We start from the raw sequence: 23,814 nt of genomic DNA, 5'->3' as shown, positions 1-23,814 counted from the left end.
TAAAATTAAAAATATGGAAACTGTTGTAAACCATGTTCTCAAATGTTCTCAAAAATATGAATATAAGTAAATAAAGTAAAATGGATATCCCAGATTTTGGAAAAAACAGCAAATACTGCATGTAAAAGGTAGAGGTAATCTAATAGGCGAAATGGTATAGATTCTCATGGCTAAGAATACTTCGCCTTTTTGTCAGTAGTAGAATACTTGTCCATGAATTGAGGTCAGTTATGAAAAGTTTGGAGGATTACCGTAGTGTGTGTGGTGTATTATATGGCCTGGGAGAACAAAAATCTTCTGAGCATCAATAAACTTTAAAGTGTAATGTTTAAGCATTTAGAATTTAAAATAACTCTTAACACTTTTATTTAAAGAAAATAAATCATGAGTAGGATGTTCTTTGACCTTTTATGATGGCTTGGTGAAGTAATTGTATACCAAGAATGTAAATGTTAACAGCATTGTCAGCACATTATCTTATACAAAATAAAATTTAAAAATACAGTGATCAATTTATATAATCTATCACAATTACCTTATAAATAACATATGTGGATAAAAATAAAGACCCATTGGTGATGTATTTAATAATATTCTTGTTATCTCAAAACCTATTAACAGTTGAACTGTTTCTTTCCTCAGAATAAAAGTCTGAAAAACAAACTCTTGGCAGGAAACAAGCTGTGTGGCATCCATGCAGAAGAGGTAAGTAAGTGTTCTCTTTTAGATCAGATGATAAGAACAATATCAATGTCATATCATACACATACACTCACACACACACGCGCATGCACACACAGAAAGAGATATATACATGTTTGGGGGCCACACCCAGTGGTGCTCAAGGCTTGCTTCTGTCTGTGTACTCAGAGAACACCCTTGGCAGCCTCCTGGAGCTATATAGCGTGTCAGGGACAGAATTCAGGCCACATGGAAGGCAAGTGACTTATTTTCTGTGTTTTCTCTCCAATCCAATAAAATAAATGAAAAGGAAAAAAGAGAGGAGAAAAGGGAATAAAGTGGAAGGGGTGATATTGATAAGAGAAAAGAAAAAGGAGGAATAATTGATGTATTAAGAATTCAAAATTATAAAAATTAATAAAAAGAATTCTTGAATACTTCCAAAAGCCCCTAATTGTATGTAGGCTATTTATAATAAAAAACTTTATTAATTTTTATCAATTACCAACAACATTTGAACATTCTGTTTTATGAAGCGACCATAACATGATAGCTATTCACTCTTATTTTTTCTTATTGGGTCACACGCGGCAATGCTTAGGGGTTACTCCTGGCTTTGCACTCAGGAATCACTCCTGTCGGTACTCAGGGGACCATATGGAATGCTGGGAATCGAACCCGGGTTGGCTGCATGCAAGGCAAATGCCCTATCTGCTGTGCTATTGCTCCAGCCCCTTCACTCTTAATAATCATATGGAGTTGATACCCACCTTTGGTTATTATTATTAAAAATACTATAAACAACTATGTGAGCATTCTAAGGTCTCTTTGAATGCTTTATTTATTATATGTTTATTATATATTATATATAATATGTATATTATATATATTTATTATATGTTTATTATATGTTAACATAGCATCTAAATGAATTCACTTGCTTTCCTTGCATATGGTGTAGTCCCAGTCACTGCATATGGTACACTGGATACCACAAGGAATGATCCCTGAACAAGCAAGGAATAAGCACTGAAAATAGATGGTATGGTCAAAAATCTCCTGATAAGAAAAAAGAAATAGCCGCTTTCTTTAATATTGTGTTCTATAAAAATACAATTAAAATAGAGTTCTATTTTTTTCTTTCTAGTTAGAATAGCTTTATGAATATTCAACCCCCAAAGCAGGGACTAAGCTATTCTGTTTTACTTTCAAACAAGTCACAAATCACAAATCACAAATCATCCTGTTAATCGTCGATTGCCTCGAGTAGGCCCCAATAACGTCTCCTTCATCCTAGCCCTGAGATTATATTCAAGGCTCTTTACGAGAATGAGACCCATCATTGTTACTGGTATTTGGCATATTGGGTACGCCACAGGGAGTTTGCCAGACTCTGCCGTGTGGGCAGGCTACATTCAAACAAGTATTGCTCCTTTTTGCTTGACTGAAAATTTTATCATTGTTTGAAAGAATTTCAGTTTTAAGTTTAAAATATAAATGAACTCAATGCACTAATCCATGTTTCTGCTCCTGCAGGCAAAAAAAATTCAAGCCCAGCTGAAGGATATTCATTATGGGAAGAAGGATTTATTACTTAAGGTCAGCATCTTTCTCTTTGTCTCTCATGCCAGATAGCTAGCTCAATACCTACTCTTCAAAAAATACCTTTTAGTTAATGTGTAATTTCTAGATTTTTACAAGAAGTAGAGGTGAATTGAACTACATTAAAGATGCTTTCTTTTTTGACCTATTTGATTAAGGGAAATAGATATAGGTATGATTTGGGGTGGGCATATTATTAATAAAAATGGCCATCTTTTAAAATACCTTTTTAATCTTTAATTTTGCTTTGGGGAATACATTTTTGAATATTTACATTTAAGAAAATATGCATACTGAGTAAGTTTTCAAGAGTACTATTCACAGGTGACTAACATTCTTGACTTACAGAGACTCCTAAATAAACCCCTGTTATTAAGAAACTTCTAGATACAGGTTATTGATTTCTCTTTCTTTTTTTAAGTAAAATTGTTTTATATTTTAAAAATGAAATGAGAGCTAAGGGAGAAGAAGGGAGAGAAGGATATAGAGATATGTGTGTGTGAGAGACAGAGAGAGAGAGAGAGACAGAGACAGAGAGACAGAGAGAGAGAGACAGAGAGAAGTGTTCAAGACAGAATAGGGGTTTGTCCAGAAGGAAGGACAAAATAAAAAACAATAAAACACAAAAACAAACATAAGACGAGATAAGGAGAGGGGGCTGAGGTAGGGATGCTGTCTCTTGACTTCCTGGGCAGGGATGAGGGAAATAGTGTATTTCTCTGTTTAAGTTGCAGGGTAGAGAATAGACATCATGTAATAGAAAGGAATTTCACACTGCAGGTCAAGATCAGATAAATTTCTAAGGTTGACCTTTCTCCCAGAATTTTTATCCTTTACCCATTTTAGCAGGGGAATTAAGAGCCAAGGACCATTAGTTGTGCTTGTGCTGCATCTGTATGGTCAAATGTATAAGAATTATATGTCTCTTAGTAGTAGAAATTTAAAATAAAATGCTTAATGAATAACAAGTAAAAGTTACTTAGTGCATACCATTACTTATTTTTTTCTTTATCTTGTAATTGCTATGTGAAAAATTCTAGATTTAAATTAAACGGGAGAAACACCTTTTGTATATAGTGATTGAAAATTCTGAAGTTTTATACTTAGAGCAGTAATAAAGACATATATTATCTTAAGACTTAATACTTATCTTCTTGGCACCTTTATGTTTGACTTACAGTCAACAGAAAGTGTTCCCATAATGTCATCCTATATTTTCAAACATTCACTCCATGCAACAATGAATCTGGGGGCATATTTCCATTTTCTTAACTATAAATTTTCACATTGCTTTTCCTTTGCCCTCATTTATAACAGAACATTCTGAAGCATAACAAGAAATGCATTAGTTCACAAGAAAGCTGTGAACTAATTTTCTTATTACTAACCCTCCTTCCAGGACTTTGTTAATTCCATTCAATAAGCAGATCACCATCACAATCATCCTGTTGTTCTTCGATTGCCTCGAGCAGGCACCAGTAACGTCTCCTTCGTCCTAGCCCTGAGATTCTAAAAAGTGCCACATTCAAGGTTCTTTCAGGGTTAGGAGAATGAGACCCATTATTGTTACTGGTATTTGGCATATTGGGTACGCCATGGGGAGTTTGCCAGACTCTGCAATAAGCAGATAAAGTAAAAATATGCAACCCAAGGCATTTGCCCTCTATCTTTAATCTTTAATGTTGATAGACTCTGCCTTAGGATCTATGAACTTCTAAGGTAAACTTGGTTTTAACACTGCAATCATTGAACTGTAAATAGTTGACATTATAAAATTGGAGTGTTAGAGTGCAGATGAGGGTCTGTGCACTTGTTGATTTGCAAAGAAATGTATCTGTGAATTAGTTTATCTTCATCAGATTAATATGGTAATAAAACAAATTACAAATTTAGTTTAATGTTTAAGCTTAATCCAGATGATTTTTGTATAGAGTGATCATTTAAGGATTTTTTAATCTTCTGAAATTTATTCCTCATGTTGAAGGAAAATAAAAAAGATCTGAGAAGTAAAAGCAGAGACCCTTTATTTTAAGAACATCTACATTTTGTAATATGTGATTTGTTGAATATAGGTTAGTAATTTTTGAAGTGTCACACATTTTCAAAACCTCAATTTCTTTAAAATGTTGTACTTGAAAAATGAGATACTATTTTGCATGTTTTATCATTTTGTTTTCCTTTCTTTTCTTATTGTGGTGTCTCAGAGCTTGTTCATGCTCTTTGTTGATATGGACACACTAATAATTTTGCTGTGCTGAGTTTTAGACTATTTGTTAAGGAGCTTTTGTACTTGATTTTAACACTAAAGATACCCTCAGCAGGGCTGGAGATGCTACAGTGAGGTGGAGTAGTGTTGCTTACTGCAGCCTCACACATACAGGACAGGTGTTATATCACTGAGCTTTATCTCGGCTCCTGTAAGCTTTATTACATAGTATACTATTCAGAAGAACACTTACATACAACCTGTCAAGTTGTATATGCTTAGATTTAGAATCGCATGCATGTCTAAATATGCATGCAATATTCTCCCCAGAATTTGTTTAACATAAGGTTTTGTTAACTAAAATAATAATAGGCCCAGATGTACAATGATTTTATATCTTATTTCATTACTAAAACAAACCAACAAGAACCATGATTTTTTTTTATTTAATAGTGGTGACATGCAGCAGTTCTACGCTTGACAGTGTCTGTTTGATGTTCTGGTTGTGTGATACTCAACCCAGCAGTGTTCTGGGAGCAGTAAGGATGGTGCAGTGATGTTGGGGATGGAGGCATTCCAGCAGATGCCAGGAGTCATATGCAGGCTGTCTGACATGAGAGGCATGTGCTCTACCATTTGAACAACTTCTCTGGCATGAAAGTTTTTTTGTTTTTTAATTCTCCATACCATGATTCTTAGTTTCCTTACTAATTTTTTGGTCCTTTACTGTGTTTTGTGCTGTCTTTGTCTCCTTACAGACAATGTCCGAAAATACACACATGTCCTCCAGAGGCATGCATTTTACCACAAAGGAGAATATTTTTAAGAAGTTTATAGCACTTGATCATGCATCTATGCAAATACGAATCTTTAGAAGTTTCACTGTCTATTGTCATTATTTTTTTTTCTGTTGTAAAGTTAAAAGGGAAAATGGAAATTGATGATAAGCAGGCAGCTGGCAGTTTTTGCTATTATTTCTTTTTGTGCTCATCTTGATGGCTTTAAGAGCATTGGTTTTTCTTAGTACCACTTTAACAATACACATTTTAAGCATTATGTAAACATAGTTTAAGAAAATAAATGAGAAAAAGCATACATACTCATATGCTTACATATAAACCTCTAACTATAAATAGATGATCCAGAAAAATGGGTGGTAAAATATATGCATTTATATCAAAAGGATATGTGATTGGAGGAATATGTGATTCAGCCATATACCTGCAAAATATTCTTTGTAATGATTCCTGAATCTTGAGATGAGAGATAAACAATTCTGTTTCAAGTACTTCTCCATGAATATGTTTTCTTATGTGTAGTTTTTAAATAAAATATGCTGAAAAGAGAATTTTTAATGATGACTCACTCATCTGTTTTCCTAAATGAATGGCATGTACTAACAATGACATGGAATATTGATAAATCTTGTGGATTTGAGAGCTGGCTTTTGAATAGAAGGCTGTCCCCAAAGTAAAATATCTTATTCATTATTATTGATTTTATGTGCATATCTCGGGGCTCAGGATGGTGCTCAGGTTCTATACTATTCCACAGATCAAACCTAGGATTCCCACATGAAAAGCAAGCAGTACAGCTCTTTGAGTCATCTCCTTGCTTCAAAGTAAACTTTCCCTACTAGAACAAAGTGAGTTCTGCTATCTGCCTATAGTTATTAGTCTGTATGACTTGAGAGTATATTTGTCCTCCTAAATTCTATCTGAAAGTATAATTCTATAGAATACCTACTCTCTTTTTGCTTTTTTATTTCGCTTTTACACATATATTTATTTTTGCATTTCTCATTGCATAAAAGCTCAATAAGTATGAAACCTATGTTTTTTATGATTTACTCTAACCAATATCTTCATTTTTCATAGTTCACTTTTAATAGTGATATAACCTTATAGTTCATTTTTAAATAGTTATATTACCTTATATAAACTTCTCCCTTGGAATGCTTTTTCACATCTGTAGGAAACCATTTCTCCTAAGAGAACAAAAAGCCAAGGTGGGATAGTCCTCTGGGCCAAACAGTTTAGGTCTTAGTCAAGGAACCGTGCTCTTAGGAAAAAAGAGATGCAGAAGAGATGTGGTGAAGGAACATGAGCCTACCAGCAAGCAAATGTGTGCCCAGGCAGGAAAGGATAGAATGAAAGAGTTTAGGGTATTTGGAGAGTATAATTGGACAGGGCAATGTGACTATGTAGACAAAATATAGGTCATTGTTACAACTTTTTAAGACTGCTGCTGATTGGCTGTGTGAAATATCACAGCTCTTAATGTACTTAATGAATTTTGATGTGCTTACCAACTGTCCTCATTATATTTGATAACAAATATAATGGGGAGCTCACTTTTGGGGAGCCAGGGTCAGGGAGCAATATGGTAGTGAATAAACGCCCAATATGTAAGCTCATTAGTATGTAAGCTCATCATTGTGTGTTTGTCTCTTTATGTTTGTTGGTTTGTTTGCCTCATTCTCTGTGACTTATCCCCACAGGACAGAGGTCAAAGATAGCCACATTATTTCTGTAAATTAATACACCCATCATATAATTTGTGGAAAGTTTTCTTATTTTTGTTTGTCTAAAATTAACTCATCTAAGATATATATATATATAATTCTGAGATATAAAATCATCATATGTGAACAAATTCCTGTATACTTCTGCAAGTATGTGTGTTTAAGTGTTGAAAGTGAGACATTAATAGTGGAATCAATATTAGTAGAGCATATAGGAGAATTTATATCAGCAGTTGCATTCTCAGGATCTATGAATAGACCTAACTGCCTGCTTTCTTTCTTTCTTTCTTTCTTTCTTTCTTTCTTTCTTTCTTTCTTTCTTCTTTCTTTCTTTCTTTCTCTCTCTTTCTTTCTCATTCATTCTTTCTTTTCCTTCCTTCTTTCCTTCCTTTCTTTCTTTCTTTCTTTCTTTCTTTCTTTCTTTCTTTCTTTCTTACTTTCTCTCTCTCCTTCCTTCCTTCCTTCCTTCCTTCCTTCCTTCCTTCCTTCCTTCCTTCCTTCCTTCCTTCCTTCCTACCCTTTTCCCCCCTTTCTTTCTTTTGCTTTTTGGTCACACTCAATGATACTCAGGCATTATTCCTGACTCTACACTCAGAAATTACTCCTGACAGTGCTCAGGGAAACATATAGTATCCTAAGGATTAATCAAATCAACCTGGGTCTTTCCTTTCTCCTGTCATTTGGAAGAAGGGGAAGGGCATGCCAGAGTGTGCTATGAGATCACCTTTAGTGGTGCTTGGGATCAAACTGAGGGTCAGCACCTTTCAAGACAAGTACCCTACTGTTTTACTTACTCTCCAGTTTCATTTTTTTTCCTCTTAGTTCCCGTGGTTTCTCCTTCTTTTATTTGATTATTTGTCTGACTCCTTTATTCTAGTACTCTTTCCATCTTAATATTACTCAACAGTTTTAGCAGGTATTGAATATTCTACTTTGTTTGTTCCACTGGTACTTACTGATATTTTGTTAGTGTTTTGACCTTGAAGTATGATGCACAAACTTTTCCTACTATCAGTCTTTCCTTCACACTCCAGCATTCTGAGACATTGAATCTGGATACATTTAATTTGCTCCATGAAAAGAACAATCATATATTAGTCCCCCACTGAGGAGTTCTTATTTTGTGATTATATCTTTTGCTTATTAAATTAAACCAATTTAAAAACATCATGCATCATTCAGTATTTGAAGCACAGTTGCCAATTAATTAAATTATTGCCTATAAGAATTTTATAGCCTAGTGATAAAGCTAGTTACATGTAGGTAGATTATTTTTTACCCAGTGCTGTAATATGCATAATTTCATTTGATCTCACTAAAATGCAACAAGATAAAACGAAATATTATTTTAACCATTTCATAAGGAACACTTTCAAACCTTGAGAAATTAGAAATTCACTTAAATCCAGCAAAATTTTGTTGCAAAGAAAATTTATTAAAAATTGAAGTTCAATTCTGTTATAGACATATAGCTATTCTATATAACAGCTTGTATTCTGTGAAATAGAGACATATAATTATTCCTTGACAACTATCTCTATAAGTATATAATTTTACCAAAATTGTATTAAAATTCTTACAATTATTCTGCAATATATGGGTATAGAAATGTCACACCCATTGCTTCTGAAACTCAGACATCAAAATGTGCTCTTACTTGTTTTTTAAAGAAAATTGACATTTTTCTCTAGAAACAGTATATGGTCATTTTATATCTTCACTCAAGTCTGTTTCTTAAATCAGGTGCATTGTCGTATGAATATCCATTTATGAATACTAATACATATCCGATTATTTTTGATGATGTGGCTTCTTGAAGAAAATTTCATAAAGCTATTGTTGCTTAATTTTTTGAATCTTATTTTAAATTCTAATTTAAAATAATTTGTGTGCATCTGTTTCTCATAAACTTACACTTATCTTGTTCGTATGCTAAATCATTTTTAAATGAGTAAAAACATTTTCTGGAACATTCACATGCAACAGGTTCACGTGTTAATCTGTCTCCTGTTTAATGAGGTCTGATCTTTAAAATGGAGTTACAGTTCAGATGAGTTACTATATTTACTTTATATATGATATAAACACTTCAGGTTTAAAATATGTACATACATTTTTGCCTAAGAATAATTTTTAAAATCCAGAGAGGTAGTATTTTATGTATCATGGATATGAAGTAAAACAAACAAACAAAAAACCACCAACAACAAAAAAACTTGTCTGAAACTAAGAAATAATAAGGTTTGGAGTTTTATTTCAATCTATTTTTTTTACTCCAGTATGTCACATTTTTCTTGGTAAAACTTCTAGTATCATTTATAAATTAGACTGTAATAAAAGCTTTCTTTTGCTTTCAAAGACCAAAAGGTAAAATATGTACAACTAAAAAAATAAGAACATGGTATCTATTACTATATAACTTTTATGCCTTTTTAAAAAGTATATTACCATTTTTAGAACTCAAATATGATGATCTAAGTTTAGAAATTGCTGGTGTAAGGCTAATTTTAACTCCATATTTTTGGGGAACCAGAGAGATAATACAGGCTATAAGATGCTTACTTTGTTTATGGCTGACCTATGTTTGATCCCTGGAACAAACTATGATCCCCTGTGCATTTCCAGGGGTTACTTCTGAGCATCCAGATTGGAATAATTCCTGAATATCTCAGGGTGTAACAAAAACTTTTAAAAAGACATACTTTTTATCATATGTGCTGGTAAGTGCAGGGAAGCACATCAGTTACTGCTTGAGTTGCTCCTTTGGTGCTTAATGGAACATGTGGTACTGGAGATCAAACCAGGCTCAGCTGCCTGCAACCAAGTGTCTTAACTCCCCACGCAAATTCTTGAGACTGCTCTGGCTATGATTTGACATAAATCATGCTTCTCCTATATTTCTGTCCTTTTCTTCCTTTTTTCAACTTTAAAAAAAATGACTAATATGCTTAGCATATACTAAGGTATAATCTTCAACTGCCAGCTTGCTAAAAATATATTATAGAAAATGTCAATAATTTAAAAACATTTTTTAAATGTTACTATTGCAAGCAACATTTATCATTAATTCCGAATCTTAAAAAATGCTAGGATATAGTATCCAAAAGGTTTAGGCTGAGTAATATAATGCTTTTTAAAAATTTGTGCATCCCCTTGTGATAATCCATGCCTTTTAATGGGCAGAGCTCCACTTTTCCTTGGAGCTTGGCTCTAAACTTGAAATCATTCTCATTCTAAGGTTTGGCGTAGTACTAAAAGTTAGTCACAGTTGGAAATAAGGTAAGTATATTTGCCATTGCTGAGTGATCTCTAAGTATTTTGCCCATAGCTAGTGTTCAGTATATAGAATTTTGCTTATCGTTTTCTTACCATTGCAACAAAAATACATGTTTTATATTTACATAACTTTTATAGAGAAGTGTTCTAAAAACTAAGGAATATTGAAGATAAGCCTGAAGTGAGAATCACAGAAAATAAAAATGAAGTCAACATTATATCAATAGCACTGTAACACTGTCCTCTTGTTCATCAATTTGCTCAAGCGGGTACGAGTAACGTCTCCATTGTGAGACTTCTTGTTACAGTTTTGGCATATTGAATATGTCATGGGCAGCTTGCCAGGCTTTGCCGTGTGGGCATGATACTCTCGGTAGCTTGCCAAGCCCTCAGAGAGGGGCGAAGGAATCGAACCCGGGTCTCCCCGGTTGGCCGCATGCAAGGTAAACACCCTACCCACTGTGCTATGACTCCAGCCCAATATTATATCATCCTAAATTATCTCTTTCCGTATTAGAAGGTGAAATGGCTGAGCCTTGAATTGTTGCTTTTCTTGTGTATTATTACCATATACATCATTTTGCTTGAGTGTTTTATCTAGAAAATTTGTCTTGCCTCTCAGAAGGGCCCTTGACCTTCTAGGTTCTAGGTTCTAGGTTCTGTTGACTTTGCGGATAGAGATGAAACATGTATATAGAGCAGTGGCGCCATCATGAGACATTTTTGGGGAAATCATTCCAGGTGTGGAATTTACCAGTAACTGCAAACTGATGCAAGATGAAATCTCTGTCACTCTCTGTCTGTCTCTCTGTCTCAACAATTATTATGGCCTTACTTTAAGAAATAGTCACAGCCACTCAGCCTTTCAAGAACCATGACCCCAATCAGTTAATAATCATCAACATTCAGGCAAGCACTGGCGAATCTATTTCACCTTACTGAAATCAGAGGATAGTTAGAATTTCTCCCAGTATTATTTAGGTAAAATGACTACACTAGTGTTAACAACAGCAGTTTAAATGTACACAGTTGCTTTGATGTCTAGCATTAAAAATAAAATGAAATGCTTTTATGAAACATTTTACATTCTTCTTGTCTTTTTCTTTATTTTTTTTTTTCTTTTTACAAATGGAGGAAACAGAAAGCTCTGACAATGAACCTTATCTACCATCAAATGGCCAATATCTTTCAAACACCTCAGGGGTAGCATAAGTGGCTCTGACAATTGCTAAGATTGGTCTCTAAAAATAAAACAGGATAAAACAAGCAATAGCAACAACAGCAAAACTAAATGAATTGCTTTCATAAGGTCCTAAATATTTCTATCTCTTTCTTTCTCTCATTGTCTTTCCTTAGCATGCTCCCTCTTTTTCCTCTGTTTTATAATATTTTGTGTTTTTTCTAGGTGACTCACCTTTGGCTTATTCTGAGGACACAAATATTAACTTTTTGATTGGAAGTTTTCTTAACTGCTAAAATCACAGATTAGGAGTTATGGCCTTTTGTAGAAACAAAATTCAACAGTAGACACGCCACTTAGAGTCATAAGATATCTTCAAATTGATTTCTAGCTCTAATTAAAATATAGTACAATTACAGAAATATCTCTTCTAACACACACTTTTTATATTTTGAACATAAAATGAGAAAGTGAAGTGAAGAAAACAAACAGTAATTTTGCCCATTATAGAATTCCTTTAAGTACCACATTTACTTTATCTTAGTGGTGATGTAAGCTGCAATTTCAGAAAACAAGAGCAAGTCATTGGTTCTCTTCTGAGTATTTCCTTTGGCAATACATTTAGATGTTCTTTGCGGTGGTAGCAAACATTTCAGAAGCATATTTTTGAATTTTCATTTACTTCATTTTATTTCATTTTCCTGTTGTTATTCAGTTTCTAGGGTGTTTGTTGGCCTATGCATAATAAAAGAGACCAACCCAATTGCCTCAGAAGGAAGACAATTGCAGAGAACACTGCTGCAACAAACACAATTTGCAGGAATTTTTAAAAAGGAAAGTGTTTCATAAATCTTATAGTTTTTGCAATACAATGCACAGCTCATAAAAGTAAGCACATAATTCTTAAGTAGAACATGTTGTGATTTAAAAAAAATGCAGCTATCCTATTACTTCCTTGTCCCTCACATTCCTTTTAAGAGGAAGATTTTAGTTACCTTAGTCCTTATAATTATCTTTGAAACATAACAAAAGCCTATTTGAGAAACAAATCAGATCAACTTACTACATAAGTTTTCAAGATCATAGAACCTTATCATGGGAAGGATCTGAAACAACTTTAATTCTAGTCTGAAGAGAATACCTACTACTGACTAATTTCCACAACAGAATTGCCTCTGATTGTAAATGTCCTATGATTAAGGTTCATGACATTCCCACAATAGTATTTCTCATAAAATTCTGGCTGAAAAAAATTTCCTTCATCCTTTGATTAGGCATTTTTTATTATAAACTCCTTCATAAACCCAAGTCTCAAATCTACAGAAATGTGTTTTATACACTCTAGTCTCCATTTTTTAAATTTCCTCTTTGTTTCCACTTTCCATTTCTTTTCTCTTTGCTCACTTTACTATGGCTCCTTCAAATGGAAAAGTTAAATTCAAAATATAATAGTCTGTAAGTACCAGGAATATTCATTTATCTAAGAAAAGAATTCAGCTTATGCTAATAATAAAATAAGCTGGGAAGAAAATGTGGTATGGGTTATTTGAATCCATGATGAAACATCAGTTCTCTAAACTCATGCTACTTTCCCCAAAGTTAAAATTTACAATAACCAGACTAAAACTTTTGTGGGATGGATAGATATTGTATGGGTTTAGTTACTTTCATGCATGATACCTACTCTCTTTCAAAGCCAAGAACTGCATATGTCTTCAGAGGACAGAATTAAAGAGCAGCAGTGAGTGTGGCTCACATGTCCTCCTCTCTGAAACCCCTACATTTTCTGTACTTTTTTGTTTGGTTGGTTCTGGGCCACACCTGACAATGCTAAGGTTTATTCCAAGTTCTACATGCAGGAATCATTCTTAGAGGAGTCCAGGGAATAATATGGAATGGTAGGGATTGAACCTGGGTAGTGTGTGTGAAAGACAAAGGCCCTACCTGCTGTACATTTGCTCTGGACTCACATTTAGTACATTTCAATTCAACCCTAAAGTCTCATCTTTTCTTAAAATAAGTTTCTACTGCACCCCAAATTGCAGCTCTACTTCCAAGTATAGAAATATGAAAAATCTCTAAGATCAGATATATCCATATGGTATTGATTACACAATGTATATTCTATGAGCATATTTATATAAAATACTTTTGCTTAGTCAGTAGTTTTTAATCAGTCAGAGATGTCATATACCATTATCAATATAGTTAATAAACGTGTACAACAGACCTAAGATTGACTCAGAGGAAAATAATTCTAGGACAAACTGTTTGCAACTTTGACTTATCTAGATATCAATGTTCATTTTTCCCAGCGATGCTGAAATTCAGTATTCATTTAACATTGCTTTTATGTTGAAATTAAGCAGTCATTTAGCCTTACTGACTATCTATTCTTGCACACAGCCTACCCAGCTTCAATTCCCCCATCCCTCTTGGAGAGCCTCGCAAGCTACCGAGAGTATCCTGCCTGCACAGCAAAGCCTGGCAAGCTACCCATGGCATATTCGATATGCCTAAAACAGTAACAAGTCTCGCAATGGAGATGTTACTGATGCCTACTCGAGCAAATCAATGAACAATGGGAGGACAGTGCTACAGTGCAGTGCTATTCTTCTGATAGTAAACTGTGGAGAAAATTGATACACAAATACTAAGTTATATGATAGTGTGAAAGAATAGCTTACAATGACTGACATATTTACATATAGCTGATAAATTTTTTGACGTTTTTTTTTTCTAAGGAAAATATACTCTCTTAGATTTTACCAGGACACTTTATTTCCACAATTTATATAAATGTATTTTCTTAGTTTCATTCAAGATACCACATCTACTTTTGCAGGTCTTCGTATTTTGCAAGCTCTGGAATATAAACTTACTGACCAAGACCTTTGTACTCATCTAAGATAGAGAGCTGCCTTGAAAGCTAGAGGCTAGTAATGCATCACTTTTATTTTGTTTTATATTATTTTTAGTGATGTGGAATGGTTTTCTTTGAATGAACCTTATAAAGCTTAAGTAAAGGAGTATGTGTTTGAGAGAAAACATGAACTTGATAAAAACAAGCAAGGAAGCAAACAAAGAGACAGAGACAAGCAAGCTAGAAATCAAAAAAATCACAGGTTCAAAAAGCAGGATTTTATCACTTATTTCAGGCAAATATATTTACTTTCTACTTCAAGGCAAAATGATCATAACTTTTTTTCCTAATAAATGCCTTAAAATGGATTACATTATGGAAGAAGAAAAATAATTAGCAGTTACAGAACAAATGCAATTTGTTAGCATAATATTGTTTGGCTATTGGCTGAAAAAAAAGGGGTATGTAAGATGATATTTTGTTCTAGAAAAATTTTGACATATTGTTTGTAGAAATAATTGGTGGAAATTATTTCTCATATTAGGTACATAATAAGTCTTAGCTATATTTTTTCATGCTTGATGCTATCTTGAACAAAATTGGTGTGCTTACAAACTGATAAAATTAAACTTGTCTAGAATAATATATTGATATATCTCTGGATTTTCTATTTTTTTAAGATGAACAGAATAATGTTAATTATACACATTCACTCTTATTAATGATTTATATTTATTTTTACTGCAGATGTATTGTGAGTAATGTTGATCTCATATTCACATTTTCAATGACTTAAGAATTTTCATCTGTAGGCTATTCAGATTTCAGTATTATGTTAATCTGTACGAGTTGGTTTGTTATCAATCAATTGCTTTGTTGAATTTTCACTGTTTTAAAAATACTCTTCAACTTTACTGAAAGTCAATGTCTGTTAGTATTCTATAAGTTTGAATGTGTATAGAAATCACCTAGGCATCTTGGTGAAAGGATGTTTTACATCAGTAGGTGTGGTGTGGGGTTTGATATTTACTGTTCAAAGAGATCACTAATGATCGTTCACATTAATGGTCTGTGGACCACATTTGCAATTTTGTAACAGTGTTGTTTTATTCCAAGTTACATTTTATAACAATTAAAAAGAAAAGTATCACAATTAAAGTTTAACAATATGTTATTTGAAGATTTGCTTTCATCAGACACTTCACTTAAAATCAGTTTCCAAATATTTATTTTTAATATTACAGGAGGATTTCTGTGTGCAATAGATGTAAATTTAAGCAAAAAGTGTTAAGATTCTGTAAAAGTAAGTAAAGGTAAAAGATTCTATACACTAGTGTAATAGACAAAAAATCTGCTTACCAGCATTCAAAATAAGGAGAACCGAGTTCCTTTTTCACCATTTCCCTTATTTGCTAGTGTGATGTATCAGTCTTTGCATTTATTATTTAACACGACTGGAGCGATAGCACAGCAGGTAGGGCGTTCGCCTTACAAGCGGCCAACATGGCCAACCTGAGTTCGATTCCTCCGCCCCTCTCAGAGAGCCCGGCAAGCTACCGAGAGTATTCGATATGCCAGACACAGGAACAACAAAGTCTCTAATGGAGACGTTACTGGGCCCGCTTGAGCAAATCGACGATCAACGGGAGGGCCTTTACCTTTACCTTACCTTTACATACACAGTTGTATGTTTGTGTGTGTGTGTGTGTTCACCTTTTTATGACATTTTTTAGTAATGTAGGAAAAGCAAAGCAAAGTTGACGACAAATCCCAGGGCCCTCTCAGCTTAGGAAGTGAGATAAACAAGTTTACAACTAATTTCAACATAACATACTTAGTGCTTTATAGCTTTATTTACTACTTCTGAAGTGAGTGGTCAGTTAGGGTAGTATCAAAGATTGAAAACCTATTCACCGCATTGTGATGATTCCTTTAAGTAAGACTTTGGATAAAATTGCAATGATCTTTGATGTTATTGCACTAACATTACCTTAATGTGTTGAAGAGGAAAGAAAAGGATGATGCAAAAACATTATTCTCAAAAACAACAGAAACTAACATCAATTATGTATATATTTTAATATTTCTTTCTTTGTTGTTACCGTGTCTGGCATATCGAATACGTCACGGGGAGCTTGCCAGGCTCTGCCGTGCGGGCGAGATACTCTCAGTAGCTTGCCGGGCTCTCCAAGAGGGGCGGAGGAATCGAACTCGGGTCGGCCATGTTGGCTGCGTGCAAGGCAAACACCCTACCACTGTGCTATCACTCCAGCTCTTAGCAGGCAATTTAATGAAAATAGAAACTGTTGCTTCTTAATGGAGTATAAAACTTTACATTTAAACTTATCTCCTCATCTGTTAAAGGAAAAAGGGAAGCAATAAAATATTCTGAGTTGTAAAGAAAACAAATAGGAGCACTTGAATAATTTTATCTTTTTTTTTTTTTTATTAAGTTCATACTATTCACAGTAAACTCACTATCTTCATTTTCCTCCATTTAGGAAACATGGTTTTGCAGAATTAAAAGCAGAAACTACAAATCTAATATTCTGTATTAAATTATGTCAATTAGAGTATGATTTGAACAAGATAAATTCATTTAGACCTCTTTCATCTCACATGTACAATGAGATCAATAATAGCTTATACATAGTTATGTTGAGAACTGAATAAACTGATGTAAGTTATCAAGTTACATTAGAGACTTAAAGGGCTAGAGTGATAGTACAGCGGGTAGGGCATTTGCCTTGCACACGGCAGACCTTGGGTTCTATTTCCAGCATCCCATATGAATACTGCCAGGAGTATTTCCTCAATGAGAAGCCAGGAGTAACCCCTGTGCATTGCTGTGTGTGACCCAAAAAACAAAACAAACAAACAAACAAAATGAACAAACAAAATAAGCTATGGAGACTTACATATATTAAGTGCACAATAAGTAGTTAATTGATCAGAAAAGGAAATTTTTAAATTTTTACTTTATTTTTAAAGTTTTACTTTCTTTTATATTATTGATAGCCAACTATTTTATGTTCTGAAACAAGCTTAGATAAAACCCAGTCTCTTTCAAGTGAATTCCATATGAACTCTATGCTCTTCTTCAAATAGTAAAATGAAAATGTCATTGCACTAGAGAAAATGCATCTTGAATATGTGCATCTAGAGTCTTGCAGACAAAAAGCAAATACTGGTTACCATAATTCCTCTTAATTTGTTTTAAATACATTCAGATACTATAGACAAGTAAACTATTTGTCCCTGTTTTTCTTGTTACTATTAGACAATTTTCAGTTAGAATTAATGAAAATAGCATAAATGTTTCACATGGTATCAACTGAATCACAAATCAAAATCACAAATCATCCTGTTATTCGTCGATTGCCTCGAGCAGGCCCCAGTAACATCTCTTTCATCCTAGCCCTGAGATTATATTCAAGGTTCTTTAGGAGAATGAGACCCATCTTTGTTACTGGTATTTGGCATATTGGGTACGCCACGGGCAGTTTGCCAGACTCTGCCCTGTGGGCAGGCTACATTCGGTACCCTGCCAGTTTGTCCAAAGTAGGAGTGAGATAATAAGATGTCATAATAAGATGTCACGAAATGCGGCCGCGCGGTTCCGGGAGCTGGTTTTTATAGTCTCTGAGTCTTGGCCGTTGATGGGATTACACGGCACCAGGGGGCCAGTTGGTGGGTGTGACCCCCGCCTACTGGAATTTGGAGGATCTGGGTGGAGGATGCTCGGCCCCAATTGGCCCCAATCCGAGTAGGCTTGGAGATCTCGGCCCCAGAACCCGTGTGGTTTTGTCCCTCTGCCAGTACCTTCATGTGTGCGGAGAGTGGTCTCAGCATGGTGGTGGCTGGTCCTGGAGGTCTTCGGCTGCTGGAGTCCTGGTTGGGGCGGGGAGGAAAGCTCAACCCGCTCCCCTCCAAGGGGCCCCAGCGAGGACAGCCAGGCGCGGGAGCAGGAGACTGCACTGTTTTCTTCCATCAACTCTGTTCATCAACTGAATAGAGTATAATAAATGTTTATTCTCCAAGGGAGATGTGGAAAGCCATTGTTCAACACCCATATATGAAGCAGTTGTAGAATTCTTAATAGTTGGGTAGCTATATTATATTTCATAGTTGTGATGCCTTTTCCTCATATCATAGTCAAGTTTTGATTTATTAAAGCTAATTAAGATTTTTCAAATTAGTTATTTTTCATTCATAAATTTTAAAAGTGATTAAAGCATTGTTTCTTATTTTGAAGAAACATTGTCCCTCTTTTCTTATTGAGAAAAACCACTACAGTAATTTCAAACTCTGATTGCACAAATATGAGAAAGGAAACCACATGCTGCTAAAATTATGCAGAAATTAGTGCATTCAATTGATTTTTCTCAGAAAACTGAATATGTGAGGCACTGTGCAGGATGCATTTTTATAGCAGTAAACAATAATTTCTGTAGGGAGTAAATGTCTATGTCAAACAAGTGTGGACATCCAGGAATGCTTAAAGAAACAATGTTTCATTTCAGCATCATCATTGAAATGAACATGATCTAAATAATCACCGTAAAGATAATACTTGATAACACTGTTTAGATATCATTTAATTTCAGTAAAATTTATCAGTTAACAGTCATTTAGTTTTTTCCTAAAATTTAACATGGATACACATGTGTATACTCACACACGGTTGTGGGGGGGTGGCTGTCTACATAGTCAAAAATCATACTACCATAATCTCAATAAATAAATTTATCTTGGGCCTCTGTAGTCTTTTTCCCTTCTCCCCATACCACACTTGCACTCACCCTGCTCTATGTATTTTCTTTTCTAGCATTTCCCAACAACATGAATACTTGTTATAACACCCTTGAATTGATTCATCGGTATAGCATGCTACCGTTTTTACTTTTTTTGTTTTATTTTGTTTGGGGGCCACACCCAGCGGTGCTCAGGCTTTCCTCCTGGTTCTCAGGGTTTACTCGGCCAGATGACGGGACTATATGTAGTGCCAAGAATCAAACTCCACCGGAAGTATGAAAGGCAATCACCCACCCCAGTGTACAGTCTGCTCAGTCCTCAATCATTATTTTTAACTTCATTATATATATTTTTCTAAAGATGGATCTGTCACATTTATTTTTCCATTCAGCTAATTGATATTTAGGTTATTTCCAATTTGGCACTATTATGAATGATGCTGCCGGACAGTTGACTTTGTGTGAATAAATGAATGATTTTATTTTTGATGGATCATCTTAGAGTATCTAGGTCTTGTGGCAAGCTTTGTTTTATATAAAGACAGCTTAATTGCATCTCAAATGAATGTATAATTGCATTCTTACTAGCAAAGTCTAATGCAGCTCTATTTTCCTTGTAACTATTAGTTTAGTTTTTAAAATTTTACCCTTTTTTAGAATATATGTGGTAAAGCACATGATTTTATTTTTCTAAGATAGTTTGCCACTTTTTAAATACCTTTTATTCTTTTATCTTAATTTAAATGTCTATTCAAATGTTAATTTTATTAATTTTATTTTTGTATAAATTACTGTAATAATATGTCATCATGGGTTTTTTGCATGTAGCACTGTAGCACTGTCTTCTCATCGTTCATCCATTTGCTTGAGTGGGCATCAGTAACATTTCCATTGTGAGACTTGTTACTGTTTTTGGCGTACCGAATACACCAAGGGGAGCTTGCCAGGCTCTGCCATGCCGGTGAGATACTCTAGGTAGCTTTCTGGGCTCTCTGAGAGGGATGAAGAAATTGAACTGAGGTTGGCCACATGCAAGATAAACAGCTTAAACGCTGTGCTATTGCTCCAGCCCGTATTTTTTCATATTGCTTAAAGATTCTATATAAGATGTGATATTTTGCAAACTATAGCTCCCAATTAGTTAATTTTTAATTTTATTCTTATCCATGACTTTCAAATTAAAATGTACTTCATTTGATGAAGTCAAAGACAAATATTTTTTGACAAATTTTATGTGTCTTTGTGAAAATGTTAATGATAATTTTATTTTTAAATTTATACACATTTGCTTCCATTTTATTCTGCAGTTTCTGCACTGTCCTCCCATTGTTTATTGATTTGCTCAAGTGGGAACTAGTAACATCTCACAACAAATTGTGAGACTTGTTGTTACTGTTTTTGGCATACCAAATACATCACAGGTAGCTTGCCAGGCTTTGCCGTACAGGCGGGGATACTCTCGGTAGCTTGCGGGGCTCTCTGAGAAGGGTGAAAGAATCGAACCTGGGTTGGCCACGTGCAAGACAAAAGTCCTACCTGCTGTGCTATTGCTCCAGCCCCATTTTATTCTACATATTTTTAACAAAGCATGTAGTTAGAATTCATCAACTGATATAGGTATATTCTTTGTGTAGTACAAAAAACTCTTATGCCAACTGATTAATACATTTCTGACTTTAAAAATTCTTTGGGGGATATGGAATGAATTCATTGTCCCTGAAAAGTTTAATTCAGTATTTAATTATCTGAACTTATAGCATATAAAATTTGGAAATTCATCATGGATTTACTACTGACTAGAATGATTTTGGAAAAAACTGTCTATCTCTGTATTGCTTGATTTTCCAAATTATAAAATATGGATTTATAGACATTAGCAGATATATCAGAGAATAAAATGTCTTACAAAGATCACTTCCTATTTTTCCCTTTTTTCTATCACCCGAACTCGGGTCGGCCATGTTGGCTGCGTGCAAGGCAAACGCCCTACTGCTGTGCTATCGCTCCTGCCCAAATAGTAGATTTATTTTTTTTTTTCAGTTAAATTAGAATAGCAAAGAATATGCAGTTGTTTTTAAAATATGAATGCATATATAACATATCAGGTATACTTAGAAAACGTGTATTTATACACGTATAAGAATGTACTGGGATTGTGTGAAAATTTATATTGTTGAACTCTTACATCACTTTTGGAGATTAAAGAAGAGTGTTTCAGCTGAATAATTTAAGAAACTGTTTTGAAGAGCCATAGAAATATTACAGCAGCTGAGACAGTTACTTAGTACGTTGCTGACTACATTTGATCCCCAAGAACTACATGTGGTTCCTCAACTACCCCCAGTAGTGATCCTTATGCAAACAACCAGAAGTAAACTGCAAACATTGCCAAGTGTTGCACCAAAAGAAAAAAAAGGAAAGAGGGAGGGAGGGAGGGAGGAAGGAAGGAAGGAAGGAAGGAAGGAAGGAAGGAAGGAAGGAAGGAAGGAAGGAAGGAAGGAAGGTTTATTTTGAGAAGAAGGTGAGGTTTCAATAATTTGGAAAGGGAATCAGTTGTGCAGGTGTTAATAAAACCTAGGCTGTTGCTTTGGGATAAGGGAATGACGTGATAAAATAAGCCCAGGCACTAAGAGCTTGGGAAGTTTAAATCTTGGAAAGTTTGAATGTAGCAAATTGTGAAAGGAACTTAAGTGACTTAGCTCAAATTTAGACCTGGAGTTAAAGGCTTAAGTCAGGGACTGGAAAGCCTTATATCACAAGATAGGAGATTTGAATTTACTATTTATTAAGCATTTTTTGTTTTATAGAATAATAATGTAAGTGTAATAAGTGTAATAATGATTTTTATTTTCGATGCACCTCATATGATTGTATTGGCATCTATACACAATTTTTATTTTGAGTACAATACTATATAAAGCAGTGAGAGCCAATTCTCCCTAAATATGTGTAGTAAAATCCAAAATTCTTAGCAAGCTGGAAACCACATTTCAGTATTAATTGCCAGATGCCATTGGCAAGAAGCACATTTCCCTGAATAGACTCCTATTTGCCAGATACAGAGATTAGCAATATAGTTGGATGTCAAAATACATCCTCTCAACTTCTTTCTCCATTCCCCCCTGCTGTTTTCATAATAGGAAAACCTGAAAGAAATGAAGCAGGTGATCTTACTTATTCAGTTCTGGAACTTGGAAGCTTACAGTAAGATGCAGGAAGAGGTTTCCAACTAGTCAGCATGCATATTTAATAAGCTTAAACAAAAAATAATTTTAAATCTTGCTTTCTAAATATTTTTCTACATCCTTAAGTACTTTATTTTGGCTTAAGCTATCTTACCATTCCTGAGTCACTGGTAGGGCACTTTCAAGGACAAATACAGCCCTTTCCTCTTCCAAGAGGGATTGTCTGCTAAAAACATCCATGTGCCAAGGATTTCACTTCTAAACCCATCAGTATCTGGCTGGTGCTTATAAGATTAAACCTATTCTCCCTAACTGGGACTGCAAATCTCATCCCTAGCTACTTGTTCAGTCCTGTCAATGTTAAATAACCCAAAACCTTGTACCATATTCATATTTTTTTACATTTATTTATGTTTTTAATTTTTGGAATAGGATGGGGTGCTTCCTAGTGATGCTCAGGGGATCTCTCCCAGGGATTCTCCATCGAACATATCAGAAGTTCAATATGAGGTTCTGAGGATATAGTACTGCTTCAGCAACGTGGTGCCAAAGATTACCTGGGAATCTTGTTTGTTGGTGCTTAGCCCCTGTACAATCGCTCCAACTCATTTTCCAAACTTTATCTCTGCTTCCTTCTTTTATTTTCTTCACCAACCCTATCTTTCTAGCTTTTCTTCACTTCGCAGTTTTTTAATAATTAAAATGTGAGATATATTTCATTTAACATAAAATGTCATTACTGTTGTATATATACTGTTGTCATCATATTCAAACATATCTATTTAATAATATTATGCTTATATAGTTGGCTCTAAATGTGTCTCATTGGTCCAGATTTAGCTTAGAGGACAACCCCACACTAAATATAATGGAGGATCAGGCTCAAAAAACAGGCAACACAAGTTTTCCCAATTACACCCTGGTTGTGATCCCCAAACACACACACATACACACACACACGCACGCACACACACACATACACATACACACATATACATATATACGCATATGAACATAAATTTTATATACATGTATATATTTCATTTTCATTTCATTTCATCATCCTGTTAATCGTCGATTGCCTCGAGCAGGCCCCAGTAACGTCTCTTTCATCCTAGCCCTGAGATTATATTCACGGCTCTTTAGGAGAATGAGACCCATCATTGTTACTGGTATTTGGCATATTTGGTAGGCCACGGGGAGTTTGCCAGACTCTGCCCTGTGGGCAGGCTACATTCGACAGCCTGCAAGTTTGTCCAAAGTAGGAATGAGGTAATAAGATGTCGTGAGGCCGCGAATGCGGCCGCGTGGTTCCGGGATCTGGATTTTATAGTCTCTGAGTCTTGGCCGCTGATGGGATTACACGGCGCCAGGGGGCCAGGTGGTGGGTGTGACCCCCGCCTACTGGAATTTGGAGGATCTGGGTGGAAGATGCTCGACTCCAATTCGAGTAGGCTTGGAGGTCTCGGCCCCGGAACCCGCGTGGCTTTGTCCCTCTGCCAGTACCTTCATGTGTGCGGAGAGTGGTCTCAGCATGGTGGTG

The 23,814-nt window shown here is 34.8% G+C and overlaps 1 protein-coding gene across 1 annotated transcript in view; it reads left to right on the top strand.

Moving 5' to 3' along the window:
- Positions 1-23,814, top strand: part of LUZP2 (leucine zipper protein 2) — a 398,937-nt gene that overhangs the window by 309,127 nt on the left and 65,996 nt on the right. The window contains exons 6-7 of the mRNA XM_056106656.1: positions 643-705; positions 2,218-2,280. Of these exons, the coding sequence (XP_055962631.1) occupies positions 643-705; positions 2,218-2,280 (126 nt within the window). The remainder of the gene's footprint in view (positions 1-642; positions 706-2,217; positions 2,281-23,814) is intronic.

Source organism: Sorex fumeus, unplaced genomic scaffold (genome assembly GCF_029834395.1).
Source record: "Sorex fumeus unplaced genomic scaffold, SorFum_2.1 ptg000007l, whole genome shotgun sequence".
In the NCBI taxonomy this organism is placed as follows: domain Eukaryota; kingdom Metazoa; phylum Chordata; class Mammalia; order Eulipotyphla; family Soricidae; genus Sorex; species Sorex fumeus.
Note: the sequence above shows the minus strand (reverse complement) of the source record. Positions and strands in the feature narration are given on the sequence as shown.